Raw genomic sequence first — 18,940 nt, forward strand, 5'->3', positions numbered from 1 at the left:
TTTCCATAACACCCAACTCAGTCAACAGCGTTAGCAAAAAAAAAAACCTTAACAAAATACCAATTTCCGTTCGCACGGACAACATTCAAAAATAGCGAGATAAGGAGAAGACATCAGGGTGAATATGTATATTCTGGGGGGTATTTTCGTGTTACAACTTACATGAGCAGGAACTCAAATAATAACAGTGGGACACTCTAATGGATTTAGGTCAAAAGACGAGATAATACTAAGACATATATCTCCATACTATTGCAGCGATGAATGTTGATACGTAAGCAGAATGAAGACGACGGGCGTGTTCGTGTTGATGTGGCTTGTGAGTAATCACCTGTCGGTCTCGAGGGTAAGTATCTGAATACGCATTCATTATCATCTTTTCGGCATCCATTTAATGAGAAACCAGCTTTCTTTTAGAAAACGCCGCGTTCTTTCTAACATACACAAGTATTCTCATGTCAATCCAATTAAATCGATTTGTACAGTGTGGTACACATCTTGCCAATTATCGAAGAAGATCTGAAGAAGCAGCAAAAGAAGAAAGACTTGTATATGTGGACAAAGTACGAGCTAGGTCCTTTGAGCAACTTCTTTCTCAACTCGTGTACTGTTTATGTCTTATCAACTGAATTCATGATTGTAACTAAAAGTGCTGATTAAGATTATTATTTCATTCAGAGTTTTTGTGAAATTGCATCTTGCACATTACCCGTACATTCAAATCGAAACTTTTGATGATCATGCTGGTATTGAAACATGATTGTCATATTTATAATCTTCTTTATCCACAAATATAGGGTTCACGGAACACGATAGGTTCAAATTTCTTTTAACAAAACCAAGAATATGTCCCACTTTCGTTTGTATAGAAATGGAATGATTGACACGTATAGTGCAATTAGTAATAATTGTACTGGAAAATGTACCTGTTGTCATGGTAACGAGGGCGATGACCTACATTTCTCAAGTGTTACATTATCTACTTTACATCAGCATTGATATTGTAATTTTTCTTTCTGGAACGTCATATGACACAATGTAGTAATATGCAACTACAGCGATAGAGTAAAACAGATCCTACATTTTGTTGCTGCCAACAGTACCTGTAAACCGTCAATCGAGGGCAAAAAAAGGCAGCCTTTCGATCATTGTATCAACAGTCATTAACCAAAAGCAGATTCCTAAGCTACCATAAATGGTGCTTGACTTAGGCTCAAAGTGGTCATATGGATGACGATTGAATGTCTTTTCGCATTATTGATTTTAAAACAATCTTGTCATGGCTTCCTACTTGAAAAATCAATGTGAAACAATATATGCCAAGCTCTTGTTTGTAACTTTTTTTTTGCAAAAGCATAAGAAATCTTTGTTATTACAATAACAAACTTTTTAGACATTGGTTTTTTAATTTGCTTTTTTGAAATGTATTGAGTGACAAACAAAAACTTTGTCAATGTTGTGTCACATTGATTTTTCAAGTAGGAAGCCATTATAAAATCCAAAATCCAAAATACATACCAAATCTTCACCCATGTGGCGTGGCCACTTTAATTGATAAATTGCAATAATTCTTCAAATGACTCGTGTAAATAAAAACAAATCTAAAAGGACACCTATAACTTGATATCATCAATGTATATACCACATCATTCGAAATCTGAAACTTGTATACTAATTATCGAAAATCATTAATTATGCAAGCTGTCAATTAGAATTAAAAATCTACATCACGACGTTATATAGGACGTCTGTAATTGTTATCTTCAATGTAGGTATTTCAAATTTAAAGCTTGCATTCTAAAGAAGCAAGGAAATAGTTTGTTCACGTTATGCAAATTGCAATTATAAGCTATTTTGTAGGACATGTGTATTTTGTTGTCGTCCATGTGCATATACCATTTTATATGAACTTTGAAATTTGTGTTCTGAAGATACTGTAATAATGCATATAGAGATGGTCCAAAAACATAATCGGAACCTTGTTGTTCTCTTAAAGGGGCCACTAATCAGGATTGAATTTTATTCTGGATTTTTAATTTTAAAACAATTTTATCATGGCTCACTCCTTGAAAATATTATTGTGAATAAGCCCTTATTTGTAACTTAAAGAAATTGCGAAAGCATAAGAAATATGTAAAATCTTTAACAGGATGCATGTCAAAGTATTTTAGATTTGATACAATAGTGTTTGAGATATCGTGTTTACATACCCACCTACACACAAGCATATGTAAGTAACAGACAGACAGACAGACAGACAGACAGACAGACAGACAAATTATTAAGATGTTATTAACTTGCCATTATGGAAGGTAAACTAGTTACGCACGGAGGTAGAGTTGTGAGTGAGCCAGAGAGCGAGGGGGGAATGAATGGATGAATAAGTAAGTGAGCGAGCGAGGGGGTGCGTGATTGACCGACCGACTGACTGACTGACTGACTGACTGACTGACTGACTGAGCGAGTGTGAGATAAATGAATTTAGAGCGGATCAAACAATTCCATGTAAAATGTGGATATTTTGTCAGCGAATTCACAGAAAAACAGGTCTCAGTAAACCTACTATCTTTGGATTTATTAAGGTTTGGAGAACTATCTAAATAAACTGCGACACTTGAAGTGGCACATTGATTAACAGTACTGTGAAGTTCTATTTTAATTAACTTGTGTCCTCTCAATACTAACAAATGTTCCGTGACACTACTGCCGCTTGTCAATCAAAACATATGCTTTTCACACACATCCACAATGGCTGAAAGAAATGAAGTGAACTGTTCAAATGTTGATTTAATTAAAGTTATCGATTGGTGCTTGACAGTATTGATATTCACGGCGTGTATGGTACTTTTTCCGATAAATAAAACCAATTTCCGTGGTGAATTTTAAACCGTTCTTTCATTTTCCGGTGCATATTGTGCTATGAAAAGCGATAGGCGGAGTTTTTTTTCAAAGGTTAAGTAAATATTGCTGAGTAGAACACTGCCATTTGACAAATGCAATATTTTATTATAGGTAGATTAGGACTTTGTGTTGCCTATGTGTTAGTTGAGATACGCGTGAGCTGTCTTTATGTGAAAGCTTGTTTCGTTAAATTGCCATTTTAAATTAGTAATCAAATGATGTCATTTCAATACATAAACGGTGTATTTTGATTAAACAAATAAATGAAATATGTTACTTATTAGGCGTAAAAAAATGGGTGGTTCCGATTACATTCAATTTTAAAATAGTTGGGGTTGATAGATTTTTATTCTATTTTATTATATTTTTTTCATGTGTGAGTGTCTAGTTCAGGTTTTCCATTGTGTTCCAAATGGTCTCTGTGTTGTTTATTTCTTCCTAACAGATGTACATCCATTACAGAATCGATTGGAAAAATAGTTTTATATTGATGTCAGTTTCCGCACCCACTATGTCATGCGAGACTTCACACGATTTTCGCGAATTTATTATTATTTTTCTCGAATACTTAAAAAAAAGGTTTAGGGTCGGAGTGAAAATCTAGGTGGGGTTGGGTAACCGGAACCAAACAACCTTTTTTATTTGGCCTTAGCAGACTGGAGTTAGAACATTCGTTTGTTAATATTAAGCTTTTGGTGAAATCTCATACCACTAAAAGACGAGTCTCAGTAGACTGAGCAGAAATTAATAATGTTAACAACTTTGAAACTGAACACTAAAAAGCAAAGTATAAATTTCAATATTTACCTTTTAATGTCTTGGAGTCCGTGTACTAAGTTTATAGGAAACATTCGTTGTCATGGTGATGCTTCAATTGTATTTCAATAAAATGTTTTTTCAGTATTTGTTATGATTCTGTATGTATACTGGTCGTTAGTATCCTTCGTGATGCAATGTAAACTGTTTTCAGGATTTCTACGAAAATGTCAAATACAAAATAAGTATGCCGTCTTGCCGAAATTATGCCCTTAAATGCTAACCTCAGTCGACATCAGTTTGTTTTCCAAAACAAAGGCTGGAAAGACCGGATAGGAAAGGATAAAAGGAAGATCATATTTGTAAGCTACGTGCATCCAAGATAAGAATCAGTGAACACGTCATCTCGTAATACTTCTGATTGGCTAACTAGAATCCACTCATTTGCATCATGTGCCACCAATGAACCAAGCAGTGATTTAACAGAAATTGATTACGAGTAAGGAATACTTGCATCAGTGACAGGAAATCTATACAGGCGTCGATATCATTTATTCTGACTCAAAACAACTCAACGAGATCTACCAGTCTGGCAGATGAAGTCATGAGGCAGATGGGGACAGACCACATTCATTATGTCCAGAACACATCTTCGGCCTATTAGATGACAGTCAATTTAATTTTCTTTCATCTGGAATTACTTCCGCTGCTTGCGCTTATCTGGCTTCGAGTGTGTCCGCGTTACAACTATAACCAGTTTGGGTTTAGTTTGTGAATAGATTCAAATAACCACGGAAATGAAATCGATCGGATAAGGAAGGTTGATCCCGTGTAACTGCATTTCCAGACAATGTTTAAAAGGCCTGGAGTTTAATGCTAGCGTTTCTAAAGCTTTCAGCAGTCGACGTTCGTTCTGTGCCAGAATGTCTTTCGTCTGTTAGCATATATTGGCTTAAACGTTCAAACGCGGGTTTTCAACTTTCGTCTCCAAGTCAACAAATACCGTACTTTGATTTCAATTTACGTGTCATTCGAGCTTTTGTAAACTTGAAGTATTTTCAACCGAAGATTTTATCATTTTTTGGAGCCTTGCGGAAAGGTTGAAGATTTATGTCGTGTATTTGCTTGATCAGGATATCTCATCGCACCTAACAGAAAGTGGTTCATGTCTTCAAGAAGTCTTTCAAATTCGTCAACATTAGTATTACTTGATTGCTATCATCGATTCAGCGAAGTTCCAATCTTGGTACTTTAATATTAATCAACGTCTGTTTTTGGAGCCTTGAGGAAGATTCAAATCATGCGTTTCCCAGTGATGAAAATATATCGTCGCATCTAACGCGGTGTGTCGATATTTTCCTTTCGTCGTATGTCTTCATGAAGTCTTTCAAGTTTATCGTCATTTGGCATTTCTATAAGCGTGATTGCTAACATCGACTCAGCGAAGTTGTAGTGCTTTAACATTAACGAATTTGTGATTGCAATCTCTGCCGTTAATGATTATTTATACTGGACATGGTTCTCAAACATCACTGGGTCGATTATTTCTATCAAAGTAAGTAGGATAAGTGTGCCATGTAGAGCAATTTCGAACAAAATCCATCTTTGTGAATATACTTGTATCGCTTTGAACTGATCTTAAATCCAGAATACCCATGTGTAACCTTAAATGATTCCCTGCACAAGCCGCCAACGTAATCTCTAGTACTCACATTCATACAACTCTATAAAGTATGTATTTATCCGTTCTTGTAACCATTAACCTTTAGCATTTAACCCTGGGCATGACCCTACCACAACCTACAAATCATGCTTGATTACCTGATGTAAAAGAAATAACCGATAGCCTGCATAGCACTGTGGGTGTTTGCTGTAAGTACATAAACCACCCAAGGGTGAAACATTATTAACATTTCCTTTCAGACATTAAGTCTACACATGTATTCTTCTTATTTTATCAAAGCAGGATATGCATATTATTGACCTCTGAACTTTCATTTGCACTGCCAACAACTGTGAAACGTGTCAAAAGATGAAATGTTCACCATTCCATGTGCTTTGTAGTACACAAATTGCTTGTCTCTGCGCTGACCAGTATTTCTTACAGAGAACTAAACACAATTTAATTTTTTGTTCTTCTCAACAAAATTAAAGAGAGAGGTTGTAATAGAATTAATCATTTTTAATAATTCTATGTATGTTCTTAGGAGCTTCTTGTCACCAATGCCACTAGAATTCCCGATAACATTAAGGAGAATACGACAACCGATCATCTTCACAAGGAGAAATGTATCCCGTTTAATCTGGAAGATGCGAGTGTTTTAAAAGGAAATTTACAGAGTCAGGATTTACTAAAGAACGGAATCACCTGTCCAGCACTTGACGTGAACTGTAATAGTATTCCAGAGTTCCGTTGCTTAAAGGAAAATAGTTTGCACACAACAACAAGTTCAATACAAACATGTGCTCTACATTGCGGTCGTGACATTGATGTATATATTTGTGACTCTTCTGATAAATGGATAGGGCCACGACCTTTATGTCAAAGTAAAGGTAAGTAGTCTGTCGTTATCTATGTACCGTATATATCATAGTCACATTGACGGGAATTTATCTTACACGTAACATATTTGTATTCGGTATACGCACTAAAACAAAGTGATAAGGAATTGAAGATAGTAACAGTAGTTTTCGGTGCTCATACAGATGCATACTAATGAAACCTTTTTTTTTAATACTCAAACATTGGAATAATTAAGTGAATAATTTCTTTGGGTATTTTTCACCACAAAGACTGTATGGTGAGCAACTGTAGTATTTTCCAGGCGAAACGTATTTTTTACTTTAACTAAGAAGTCAGGGTCCTAATAATTTGAAAACTTTCTAGCAATTTTGAAGAATAGATAGGGGAGGACAATTCAGAAATTGAACAAGCAGTAAATACTAGTGTACAATTACAAGCTGGATTGCAAAAAAAGTGTAACATTTGATGAAAGGAGACGGTTTAACAATGAAGTTGGGTTCATGTGTTGGTTTTATTTCTAACTCGTGTTCTTATTAATTGCCTTTGTTTCTTGTGCTTTTTCTTATTTGCAATTACAATAGAAAAATTAATATTCTCTAATCAAAATTTTTAAATTAGCAAATTGACAACACTGAAAAACTTTGAATATTAGATGGTTATAGAATTATCGTATAAATACTGCAGCGACTGTACAGACGGTATTATCGATATTGTTGTACTAAGTAATGCGAATAGGGCCTACAGATAAACAATTCGTAGGGGTATATCAGGAGAACTATTCCCACACGTGTCGCCATGACAACCTTCATTGAAAGGAGAAATCATCTTAATGAAATTTCGCAACTATTCTGTGTACCAAAATATAGCAGGCAATCCAATCATGGAAGTTATATTCCTAATTGCTAGTCACAAATAAGATAGTCACTGAAGCGTTAATGTTTTCCTGAGTACGTGACACTGAAATTCGCAATTGGAGAAGTTAACAAACACATGGTCTAGATACCGTGAAGTGGATATGGTTTAATATCATCTAGGAATACATAAATCAATCGATAACTGTTGTAAGTGGTAGCTAGATTCAGGTCAAAGTTCACCAAAGAAATCCATATATTGCATATAATATTTACTAAGACGCAGGTAATGAAATAAAAATCAATTAAGAGATGACAGCTCGAACATTAAACATATCAATGCAAGTTATAGTTTCATTGTCAGTAGGTTGACTGCAGTGCATTTATCAAAGTGACATGCAATAAGCAAACTATGTATGTATGTATGTATGTATGTATGTATGTATGTATACATGTATGTATGTATGTATGTATGTATGTATGTATGTATGTATGTATGTACGTATGTATGTGTCTTGCTGACTGACTGATTGACCGACTGAGTCTTTCTGTCTGTCTACCTGTCTGGTGCATGCCTGCCTGCTCGCATGCCTATCTATATGTCTGTCTGTCTGTCTGTCTGTCTGTCTGTCTGTCTGTCTGTCTGTCTGTCTGTCTGTCTGTCTGTCTGTCTGTCTGTCTGTCTGTCTGTCTGTCTGTCTGTCTGCCTGCCCGTCTGTCTGTCTGTCTGTCTGTCTGTCTGTCTGTATGATTGGCTGGCTTGCTGTCTGACTGTCCGTTCATTTGCGTTTTTTTTAATGGATATTGCATATACGTAACGCGTCAGAATTTATTCTCCAGAACCCTCATGGTGTATGTTCTAGAAACATTTTAAAGTATAGGTCATAATTACATGTTCCTCTATTACAGTCACCATGGATCGCTCATTAACCAAAGTAAGCAGGAAGAAGAGGCTTATCAATGGAAATTCATTGACAGTAACTATATCAGTGATCTTAGCCTTGTGTGTTGTTTTTTGTAAAGACCTATCGTCACAAATCGGTAAGTTGATAAAATACATACGACAATCAGTAGACCGCACACCTCTGCTAGTATTGATCATTTGTTGTAATTACTAGCTTACTACATAAGAAATCAAAGGAGGCCGCCCAAAGGATTTGATCTTAACGATGCCAGTAATTCCATTGTTTTACCCCGCCAAAATGTAGTAAATTGGCATTGTTTCACTGATGTGACAGTCAATTAATAGTTTATACATGTATGTATGTATGTATGTATGTATGTATGTATGTATGTATGTATGTATTCATGTACGTACGTATGTATGTATGTATGTATGTATGTATGTATGTATGCATGTATGTATGCATGCATGCATGCATGCATGCATGTATGTATGTATGTATGTATGTATGTATGTATGTATGTATGTATGTATGTATGTATGTATGTATGTATGTATGTATCTATCCACGATGACATTGCTACCAAACAGAGAAACAGACAGACAAACAAACAAACAAACAAACAAAACAGTGCCCTCTGTCAAACTCTGTATGCACAAGAAGGAAATGATGATAAAAGTGGATGACAATGAAAAATAACTGAAAGTCAAAATTCATTGAATTGAATTAATTTTATTTCATTGGAACCATAACATAATACCATAATATTAAAATAAGAGTAACAACGTTAACAAAAAATTGTGATTAGGACCTTGGAAATATTTCACTTAAAACTAGTCTAGTCAATGGTCCTGGTAGCTAAGAGAGATATACTATTTACATAGCATACAAGCAAATAACATATGAATAATAAAATGCATTCCTACATAAACATTCCAAAACAAAAATGAAACAGTACCAAACAAAGAAAAAAACTATGCTAAAACAGTAAAGATAATTATACCATGCTCGAGCCAAGTTAAACAAAAAATATGGAATATATATATATTAACAACTCCCGTCCTTTACACGACAACACGTGTGTGTGTGTCACTGGTTCTGCTGTGTTCGAAATATGAGACCAAATAATCCAAATTACTATTAATTGTTTGTAAGGAGCGACAGAGTATAGTGTGCTGTTTTAAAGAAATTATATCATCATTTTTATTCCAATAATGAATCGTCAAAGTTTTTTATGCTATTCATTACTACATTCTATGATTAATTAGCACGTTTCCGCTTGCTAAATTATAAATTGACAATGCAATCCACTACAGTTGAAACATTGATAATTTATGACGTCACAACTTCATAATTCAAAATTTAATAGATATGGAGACCCAAGAACCTTTTAGTCGTGCATGTTTGGCGTATTTATTATCATATCTAGATGTTTTCTTTATATGCAATTTTAAATATGGAATATGCAATTCTCTGTGCATTCAATTTTAATGGAATTATGATTAATTCTTTAGATGTTTTCTTTAAATTCAATGTTTTAATTATGAAATATTGATTCTATATAGTTTTTTTCTTTAATTACAATTTCAATTATGAAATTACAATTCTGTAGAGTTTGTTATTCAATGTTTTCGTCATGAAATATGCAGATCTCTAAGGGTATTTAATCAATACAAATTTTGACGTTTATTCATCGATAGACAGTATAAATGATGTATTTATAAGATAGATAATGTATTTCCTTTTACAAAATTGAAACGCCATTAGCCAGATGACTATATGCCTTAAAGGGGTGTTGCTATTTTTATAAAGATCGCGATATATCGTGCTTTGTATTGCAAAGTGTTCTCTTAATTCTTATCAGTTAAAAATGTTTAGCTATAAAATTCCTTATCAAACCATACTTTTTTATCGTTTTCATACACCCTTCAGTGATTGACAGTGTGTCACGTGGTAAGAAAATGACCCATCGTGGCCTATATTTGCATACAGAGGACAATATATGTTTTATGTTTTCCCTAGGGCACTCATACATTAACACGAGAGTCCTACCAATCATGTTCTTTCACTCTGAAAAGGATACATACACATATCTTATAACCAGCAGTGAATTAAATTTTCACAATGATTTTATCATTCTTTTGGAATAGCTAAAAAGTGTCATTTTCCCATTTTGTATGGTCTAATACCATAAATGAATATGGAGAAAGACAGTCATAATACATGATTCTTGTATTTCATCTAACCCATCAGTTTTGACCTTTCAAATGTGATCTGTTAATTATATCTTCACAGAGGTTGTCAAGCCTGTAATAATGAATTGTCCCACAGACATGACTGTGAGGGCAGACCCACTGACCAGATTCGCTGTAGTTACTTGGAATTCTCCACTAGCCTTTGACGGCAATAATGCTGAAATCAAACTGTATGTACACATGTACAATTTCTATATTTAATGACATCTCAGTATTAATTTGATGTAATTAGGGAATTTAAATGTTAACTGGGTTAATCATATCTTCTATGAGAAGATATCTATTGAGTTTGTCATCATAGTGTTTTATATTTAAAACGATACCTTTCGTTTTCTCTGCTAATCACACCTAATTACGTCATAGATTTTTTATCTTCAATACTGCCATCATTGTTATTTATATTAATATTGTCATAATCATATCAATAATCGGATTTCCTTTTAAGTCCTTGGGAATTGTCTAAATTTATAGCATGCATGTGGAATATTTCATAGGGGCTTAGAGAATTGTTTACCTACAAATGGTGAACTCTAAAAGACATGTTTTGAAAGTACGACTATGACACTAAAATTACTAAGAACTGTCCAGTGAATATTGTTTGATGAATGTATTTTGTACATTTACATTTTCCTCAGCAGTTGTTGGGGGTGTCACTGATACCTGCCAGTTTATTTACCTGCTACCTCATTGCGCTTTAACTACCAGGTCCTAAATAGTAACCACACTCCAAGTATAGTAATTACCTCCACCCCACCCTAAGAAAATGTTCAAACCATAGTGTTGTTATTTCAAGAAATATGACATCGTATAAACAGTCATGATACAATGATTAATTTTCGTCTACAGTATGCCATTGCATAGCTTTGGGAGTTTGAAGCTTTGAGAACCTATCGTGATCAATAAATTATAACTCAACAATATGTCAGTTTTCTGATTTCATACATTAAATCACAAATTGTCAGGGTCAAATATTTATTTTCTCATATACAACATATCATCATTGATCGTCGAGTCACCATATCTGGTGTGCTAACTAATGTGTTATACCTTATCTGCGATTCAGAAAACATGGCGGCCCGTCACCGAGGTCAAAGGTCGGAGGTCACTCAAATGTATTTTACACAGCCATAGATCAATACGGTAATATTGCCATCTGCAGCTTCACTATAACAGTTGTTGGTGAGTATTGAGTGTGTGAGGAAAAATGGAAATAGACAATATGCAAATTGCAATCCTGCACATATGACATCAAGCCCAATATGTTTGATATTTATTTATGGATGTGTTGATGTGATTAACTGTTGTTGTTGGTTTGTTTGTTGGGGTGGGGGGGGTGGGAGGGGAGAGTCCAAATAGTAATTTGGCAATTTCCCTATTTATATTGTCAGAAATAAAACAGTTGAAAAATGTGTTGGGTTTACTTTTGAAAATAACTACGGTATTTTGTAATGTCTGTTCATCTCAGTAATCTTCCTCTATCATTCATCTGAGTTGATACTTATACTTTGCAATCTGTTTTAAAATATGTGTCCATATCATCCATTTGAATTTCGAGATGTAAGGATTCGAAGTGACTACTCGTGAATAATCTATACTAATCTTGGGCATTGACGAATTGAGATTTTAAGTTCTTGTTTGTCTTACTGACAGACTGAGAGATTGATAACTGTATGATTGTATACATAACTCATAAATCATATTGAGTCTCCAAAACCTAATCTCCAACAATTTTGCAATAGAGAACTATTTAGGTACATTTGTATAATATCATGTTTTATTCTTTCTCAGTCTCAGAATGTGAGAATATAACGCCACCGAAGTACGCCCTCATGAGGCAAAGCCATGGTTATCCTCTTCTTGATTCTACTGTGGAATATATGTGTTACGATGGCTACAGTCTCCAAGGTGATTCACTTCGAAAGTGTGAATATAGTGGCGATGGATCTCACTGGAGTGGAGAAACACCTGTATGTAACCGTAAGTTGTCACTATTGGCGTCATTTTCAATTCGAGTTCGATAAATTGTTTGCCAAAGTGCAATCCAACTCTCTTTGTATTAATCACGACGAAAATATACAGTAATCAATACAATACAAGTGTACTGAAGGCAGACATAACTCTGACTAACAGCACTTCCTTTAACGTCGCATAACATACTTACATGTTTGTTAGTGGCCATGCTATCCTACAAAGAGAGTGCTTTTCTGCAATGTGATACATTAAACCTGTACCGGCTGCATCTAGTTACTAGTTACCCACCCCACTTATTTTAATATTGAATGTAATCGGAACCACACAATTATGTTTTTACCCCTAACTACGATAAGTTCAGCCAGATATTGAGGGGCGAGATCATTTAATGTTTTATAGGTGAGAAATAGAATTTTATACTGAATTTTGAAGGTCACCAGAAGTGACAAGCCACTGGAGATGCATCTGAATTGGTGTGATATTATCACGTTTCCTTGACTGTGTGATAAGTCGGGCGGCTAACGCGCAATCATATACACGTGATACATTCTATTTCACTGTGAACATAAATAAACACCACTGCTGGATAAAATAAGATTCAAAACCCAAAACTGTTTGTTTATGTTTATGTTTACAGTAAGCTAAAAATGTGATATTCATGTGCCTGTGCCCTATCAGTGACAGTGCCTATATTTTGTTTGTGTAAGTCATAACAAAACATGTTACGTGACTGTGAGAAGTAAAAAGCATGATATCACCTAATTGAAACTCTTATATAGTCTTTCTAGTTTTGGTAGTATCATCACCAATGCTCAATGGTCAGTCCCATTTATATCAATAATTTCTGGTATTCAGTTTACTGATAATGACTCATTGACAATACGGAATGGAAACTGCATATAAACACTTATCTCCCAAGACGTCCAGTGAGGGCCATCCCTCATGGGTTCAGTGTTAGTGCAGGAGGAAACCGGAGTACCCGGGGAAAACCTGCGTTGTTCGGTACAGTCAAACTGATCGACACTCTTCTTATGTACAGCGTAGTAAATTTAATCAAACCTTGAATGGGTTCAAACCCCGGCCACAGGGGTAGGAGGCACTACTCGGCCACCGACAATCTATACATATTCATTGATCTCACATCTTGTACTATTGTCCTGTTTACAGCTATACGATGTCAATCATTGACGTCACCTACTTGGGGCACATTTAGCTGTACGTCAGGAAACAGTTTCCACAGTCAATGTGAACTAACATGCCAAGACGGGTTTGCTGTTTCACCTGGGGTAAACGCAATTGTTCTTTGTAAGGAAAACGGACAGTGGGATGGTGATATTCCGTATTGTGTTGGTAAGTTTTTATGTATATTGGTATAGGATGGGCACATCACTAGCGATTTTATAATATGACAGAACCCCATGACACGTACCCCATGACATGTACCCCATGACACGTGAGGGCAAGTGTGGCATACTTGGGATATCTACACGAGTGCTTGCAATGTTCTCTGCACCCATACTTTTACGAGCATAGCACACTGGAAATCACGTGGCACGGGATTCTGTTATTATTACATGTTTATCTGAAACGGCAAATACCCATAAAATCATACAACATGATCTCGCGTGTGTACGTAGCGTGCCATCGCCTCCTCATTTGCATATCATTTGCATGCAGGTTTGCACTAATGTTTTCGGTATTGCACTGTGCACAGTGAAAATACCGCTAGTTTGCGCGCGCAACACCAGTGCAAGTAATCTCTGGTACTTATGTATTTTAATGAAATGATGATCATCATCTCATTAATACATGTCATTCGAATTTCTTATGGATTGTTTTCACAAAGGTGTGCTGTTCAAACAGAGTGCTTTATAACAGACGTACATTTGCAAGTATGTCGCTGTTTCTATTACACTGACTCAAGCGGTGCGTGAAGCGTTTTTCGCCACTAGAGGGCCTCCTTGCTAAATATAACTAAGTGCCTTTTGTTGACATGGTTATTTCGTGAGACTGTATTTGGCGAGGTTATCAATGACACTATAGGCATGGGTGGGCGTAACTATTAAACTAAAACCTAAATCTAAATGTCTGTGACCGTTTTCCTTTTACAGACGTGGAAAAACCAACATTTCTTTACTGTCCAAGTAACACTATCAGGTACACAGATAATGCTGAAGTTGGAATTCGTGTTACCTGGCAACCGTGTACAGTGTCAGATAATGTAGACATATTAATACATCCAGTTCTCGTAGAAGGGAAACAGTCTGGCTCTATTTTCGATGTGGGTTATCAGGTGATCAAGTACGAAGCAAAAGATACCACGGGAAATGTTGGGTACTGTGAATTCTCAGTAAATGTCATAGGTATGTATTGAAACCTGTTTTTTATGCAGACTATATGGTACAGTACATAAATATAATTTTATCGACCACTTCCAATTTGAAACTTGCAATCCCTACTGGGCATGCTCAGATGCAAAGGATTATGGGACTATCTATAGTTATCGTTACCTAATCTGGAGTTACATATATCGATATACAATAATCCTCCTACAGTGGTCAGGGTTACCCTGACTACATTATTTGTGGTTACAAACAATGTAAAACAAATGTTCACGATACTGATTTATATTTATCACCACATTTCTCATTATGCAACGTTCTTGATAATCAAGATGGCGGGTTTGCAAGTTCTCTACTTGATAGTATCCCGTGTTCACTATCAGTCCATGGGCTAATATGTTGTAGGGACCGGTCTCTTTAAAATGTGCATTGGGGGTTCGGGGGAATTGGGTTCAATCATGATGTCATTCTTTGAAACATTCTAGTATGATTTTGAAAATGACGATACATTTTTGAATAATTATCTAAGGTGTCATTTTAACATAGGGACAACAGAAAAACACCTAATAATTGTCCCTCTAATGTTATAATATGACATGAGTTTTTAATATCCAAATATCACCACATCCTTATAACATTTCAAATTATACGTGAGCAACGTTGTGTCGCCATTGTCCAACGTTTAACATTGGAAACAATTTACAAGTATATGTGATTAAGCTTATTGTAATTTTGACCATATTCTTAACATTTCACATACTATGCTAAACAGTGAATTTGTTTTCATGATCTCTCCAGGCTTAGAGTAATTATTAATGCTGATTATTTTGTATTAATATTTACTTTACACATTTTATTTAAAGAGACTTCGTGTCCACCTATCGTCCCGGCACCACAGCAGACTGTCACGTGTACCAACGGATATCTGGCTGGTGCCGAATGTACTTTTCATTGTCACTATGGCTACAAATTAATAGGAGAATCAACGGTGACATGTGAAGCATCAAATAAGAATGGAGTCTGGTATTGGAATTGGGATGGTGAACAACCAAGGTGTCAAAGTAAGAATGGCTTCCTTGTTTGGATAAGAATAGTGACCTACAACGGAAATCACAAACCCTGAAACGAAACGTTGCCTGGTTCGACAAAAATCTCACTAACATTGCCACAGTTTTTGTCTGGCCAGACAAACTATCTCTTTGATGTTGTAAATGTTCTCGTCTGGCTCGACAAAAATCTAATTAATATTTCCACATGTTATCGTCTGGCACAACAAGAACTGAACTACAATGGATACATTTTAGTCAATTGACTCACAAAAATATCAAAGAACGCGCCAGAACTTAGGTTTACCAGGCGGGACATATGAATTTGGCGTTGATCTCCTAAGATAATGGTAGCTCACGCAAAGAAAGTGTAACAATATCGGTAAAGATGTTTGTCACGCCAGACAATTGACGAAACGCTGCTGGTAGGATTGTTGTCTAGCCAGCCGATAGAATGGAGCTTTGTTAATGAGATTTTTGTTGAGCCAGATGACGTTATGTTTCCGGGTTTGTGATGTCCGTTGTAATGTAGAGTCAGTGTTGTTGACAACACAGCAATATGACGTACAGCTCGTTTCAAACTGCCGTTCACCAGGTCTGTTTGATACAACCAAGCAGAAACCAATAAGAAAATATATATTCTACACTAAGACAGCAAGATAGCAATTTCTTAGTTGCTACATGCTGTCTAAATTAAGAAAAGAAACATTTAAAACATACTGTAACTAGAAGAAGACATGTGAGCGCCAATGTTTTGACACAGATAACTGGATTATATGCGAAGATTTGCTTAAGTTCTAGGCTACTTCTATGTTCAACAAATATGCATTTATAAAGGGTGAGTATAATTTAATTTCAAGGTGTATCTGTAGCTGTTATCAGCTAGTTCACTAAGTGTACACATGTGGTGTTCATTGCTCAGTCACACTTCGAGCCCTTGTCTAGCTAAGACAATATTTACATGAGACACAATTATTTTAGACACAATTGAAGGTTTTGGTATGACCGTGAGCACCTACAGATATTAAAAGAATTCAGTGCAGTAAATAATTTTTGATTTGTATTTTTTCACTAATAACTCAAAACCTTTTATTCATTGCAGTCATCATGTGTCCAGAACTACCTGCCCCAGCTAATGGTCAACTGATCTGCGATCTATGGGGGCACAAGCGTTTGTGTCGTGTAGAATGTAACCAAGGTTACGAGGTACCGCGAGATTACGACTATCCCGTCCTGCAGTACGTGTGTTCACCAACAGGAATATGGGGTCCTCACAGCGAGGTACCTGATTGCGTAGGTAATACACGAGAAATATATTGTCTGTTTTTTTGCCTGTCCTAGAAATAGTCCATTGGCACATTCAAACCGGAAATGGCGTTTTGACCCGGAAGTGAATTTAGTCCAAATAAACCAGTTGTGACTAACATATTCAATGTTCTAACTAGCTAATTGCCCTATAACTTACTCGATGTATTGGTAATACATTGCAGAGTTGACGACATTGCAGTAGTCTGACTGCTGCTTATCGCAACATTAGTCATGAACAATAAATTAGTGAACAATTAAGTCAGCTCATATTTACCTGTGGCGGTTCAACTCTGAAAATCTGTGTACTGTAGAGAGGTGAATGCCCTCCAGATGTAGTGTGAAGTGGGTCTAGAGGCTATCCTTGGTTTGGAATCTTCTTATGTCTATCTCAATGAGAAGCTGAGATGTCGTGAACACAATGTCTTGGTTAATTAATCACATACTCCTATCAAATTATAAGTTAGTGTTTATTATTCGCCGTTACTAAATATCCAATCTTGGTACAATTGTCATATCAGGACGCTACTTATACGTTGCATCGTTTTGACAATTGGGAGGTTTACTCATTTGCATGAACAACTTTTGGTTCATACTTTCTTATTGCTCTAGATGGGAGAAGAGATATATTGAGATTAGCAGCCATCGATAGTCTCTAGACTAGGGCTTTGGCAAACAGATGCGCAATTGCTTTTTTTAAAATCAAATATATTAAAATAAATCAGATATATGTATACCTAAACCCAAACTTTGCCTGTTTAGATCGTGATATTGATCAAAATACGTTTGCTTTTATACATCCAGAGAGCCACGATCCTAAGTCAAGTGCATTACCTTCCGAGCTGTATTACTACTCACCCAACTGTTCAGACATACAGTATCAAGAAGAAATAAAGACCGCATTCACTGATCATCTCAACATCAACTCATTAGCTTCGACCATTTGTGGAGAGAAGATAAACTGTATCTTCGAAAACATTAAAGTTAAATGTGAATCCATAAGGCATATTAGTAGACTCTTTCGCCACATCATGAACCTTGCATTCAGAGAAGCAACAGGACTCGTCCAACCAACGAAGATAATCTCGAGAGAGGAAAAATTCAGGAATTTGTTAATAATCGAATTTTCCATTAAAGCTCTACCCAACGAGAAGGAGGATTTACCATTTCTTGGTGTTGGAGATCTTATGGACGAGAGATTGCACGGCTTAGCTGATCAGATACAATCTTTGGTAACCTCAGGAAATTTAAGTTTACCAGCGTTGAGGTCTGAACCTCTCCAACTAGAGAAAGAATCATTTACAACAGGACGAATTGAAATATTTTGCAGCCATGGTTCACTTCCCAGGCCCATTACTTATTCCTGTGGTAAGTTACTATGTTGTACAGATAGAATTATAGATAGATGTATAGATAGATGCACATATAGAAGTATATCTGTAACATTGTACACTATGAATACAATCACCGAAATATACTTTTAACCTTTGACACTATCTGTGCAGCCATTGAATTATGTCTTTAACCTTTGACCTGTTATACACATAATGTTTTCATGATGGTTGTCTTCATATCACATTTGAAAACAGGTTCGCACTCGTTACTTTGGTTTAAGGTCAAGATATGCCCATGAGTCTGTTGTTGCCTTTTAATTAGAATAGACACCATGCAATTTTATTAGTGCTTTCAATTACACACTCCCATGAACGGATATGTATTCTTCCAGTATTTCATCATGTCATCCAAACACTGTAATAATCATGAAGTTCGTTGCTATGAAAACTTCGACATAGATCCACCAACGGTTTTCATAGAAATGTCATACTTGCTTTAACCCCCCCCCCCCATTTTTCTTTCTCAAAGCGTCATGCGGCAGTGGATCTTATTACAATTCAACCTTTGACACCTGTGTTCGCTGTCCAGTTGATTACTATCAGGATTCAGAAGGTCGACTACGTTGTAAACGTTGTCCTCATGGTACATCCACAGCAACTCATGGATCAAGAACTGTTCAATCTTGTCGCAGTAAGTGTACTGTTACTATCTCATCGAGAAATGAGTCAACGTGTTTTAAAAAGTGGCAC

At 35.9% G+C, this 18,940-nt stretch overlaps 1 protein-coding gene across 1 annotated transcript in view; it reads left to right on the forward strand.

The window, feature by feature from the left end:
• The first annotated feature begins 283 nt into the window (after positions 1 to 283).
• The window catches only part of LOC144439752 (uncharacterized), a 29,443-nt gene continuing 10,786 nt past the window's right edge, over positions 284 to 18,940 (forward strand). Inside the window, exons 1-12 of the mRNA XM_078128986.1 lie at positions 284 to 346; positions 486 to 563; positions 5,865 to 6,210; positions 10,233 to 10,362; positions 11,256 to 11,371; positions 11,981 to 12,169; positions 13,331 to 13,513; positions 14,275 to 14,526; positions 15,369 to 15,566; positions 16,654 to 16,848; positions 17,994 to 18,224; positions 18,780 to 18,881. Of these exons, the coding sequence (XP_077985112.1) occupies positions 284 to 346; positions 486 to 563; positions 5,865 to 6,210; positions 10,233 to 10,362; positions 11,256 to 11,371; positions 11,981 to 12,169; positions 13,331 to 13,513; positions 14,275 to 14,526; positions 15,369 to 15,566; positions 16,654 to 16,848; positions 17,994 to 18,224; positions 18,780 to 18,881 (2,083 nt within the window). The remainder of the gene's footprint in view (positions 347 to 485; positions 564 to 5,864; positions 6,211 to 10,232; positions 10,363 to 11,255; positions 11,372 to 11,980; positions 12,170 to 13,330; positions 13,514 to 14,274; positions 14,527 to 15,368; positions 15,567 to 16,653; positions 16,849 to 17,993; positions 18,225 to 18,779; positions 18,882 to 18,940) is intronic.

This window comes from Glandiceps talaboti, chromosome 9, assembly GCF_964340395.1.
Source record: "Glandiceps talaboti chromosome 9, keGlaTala1.1, whole genome shotgun sequence".
In the NCBI taxonomy this organism is placed as follows: domain Eukaryota; kingdom Metazoa; phylum Hemichordata; class Enteropneusta; family Spengelidae; genus Glandiceps; species Glandiceps talaboti.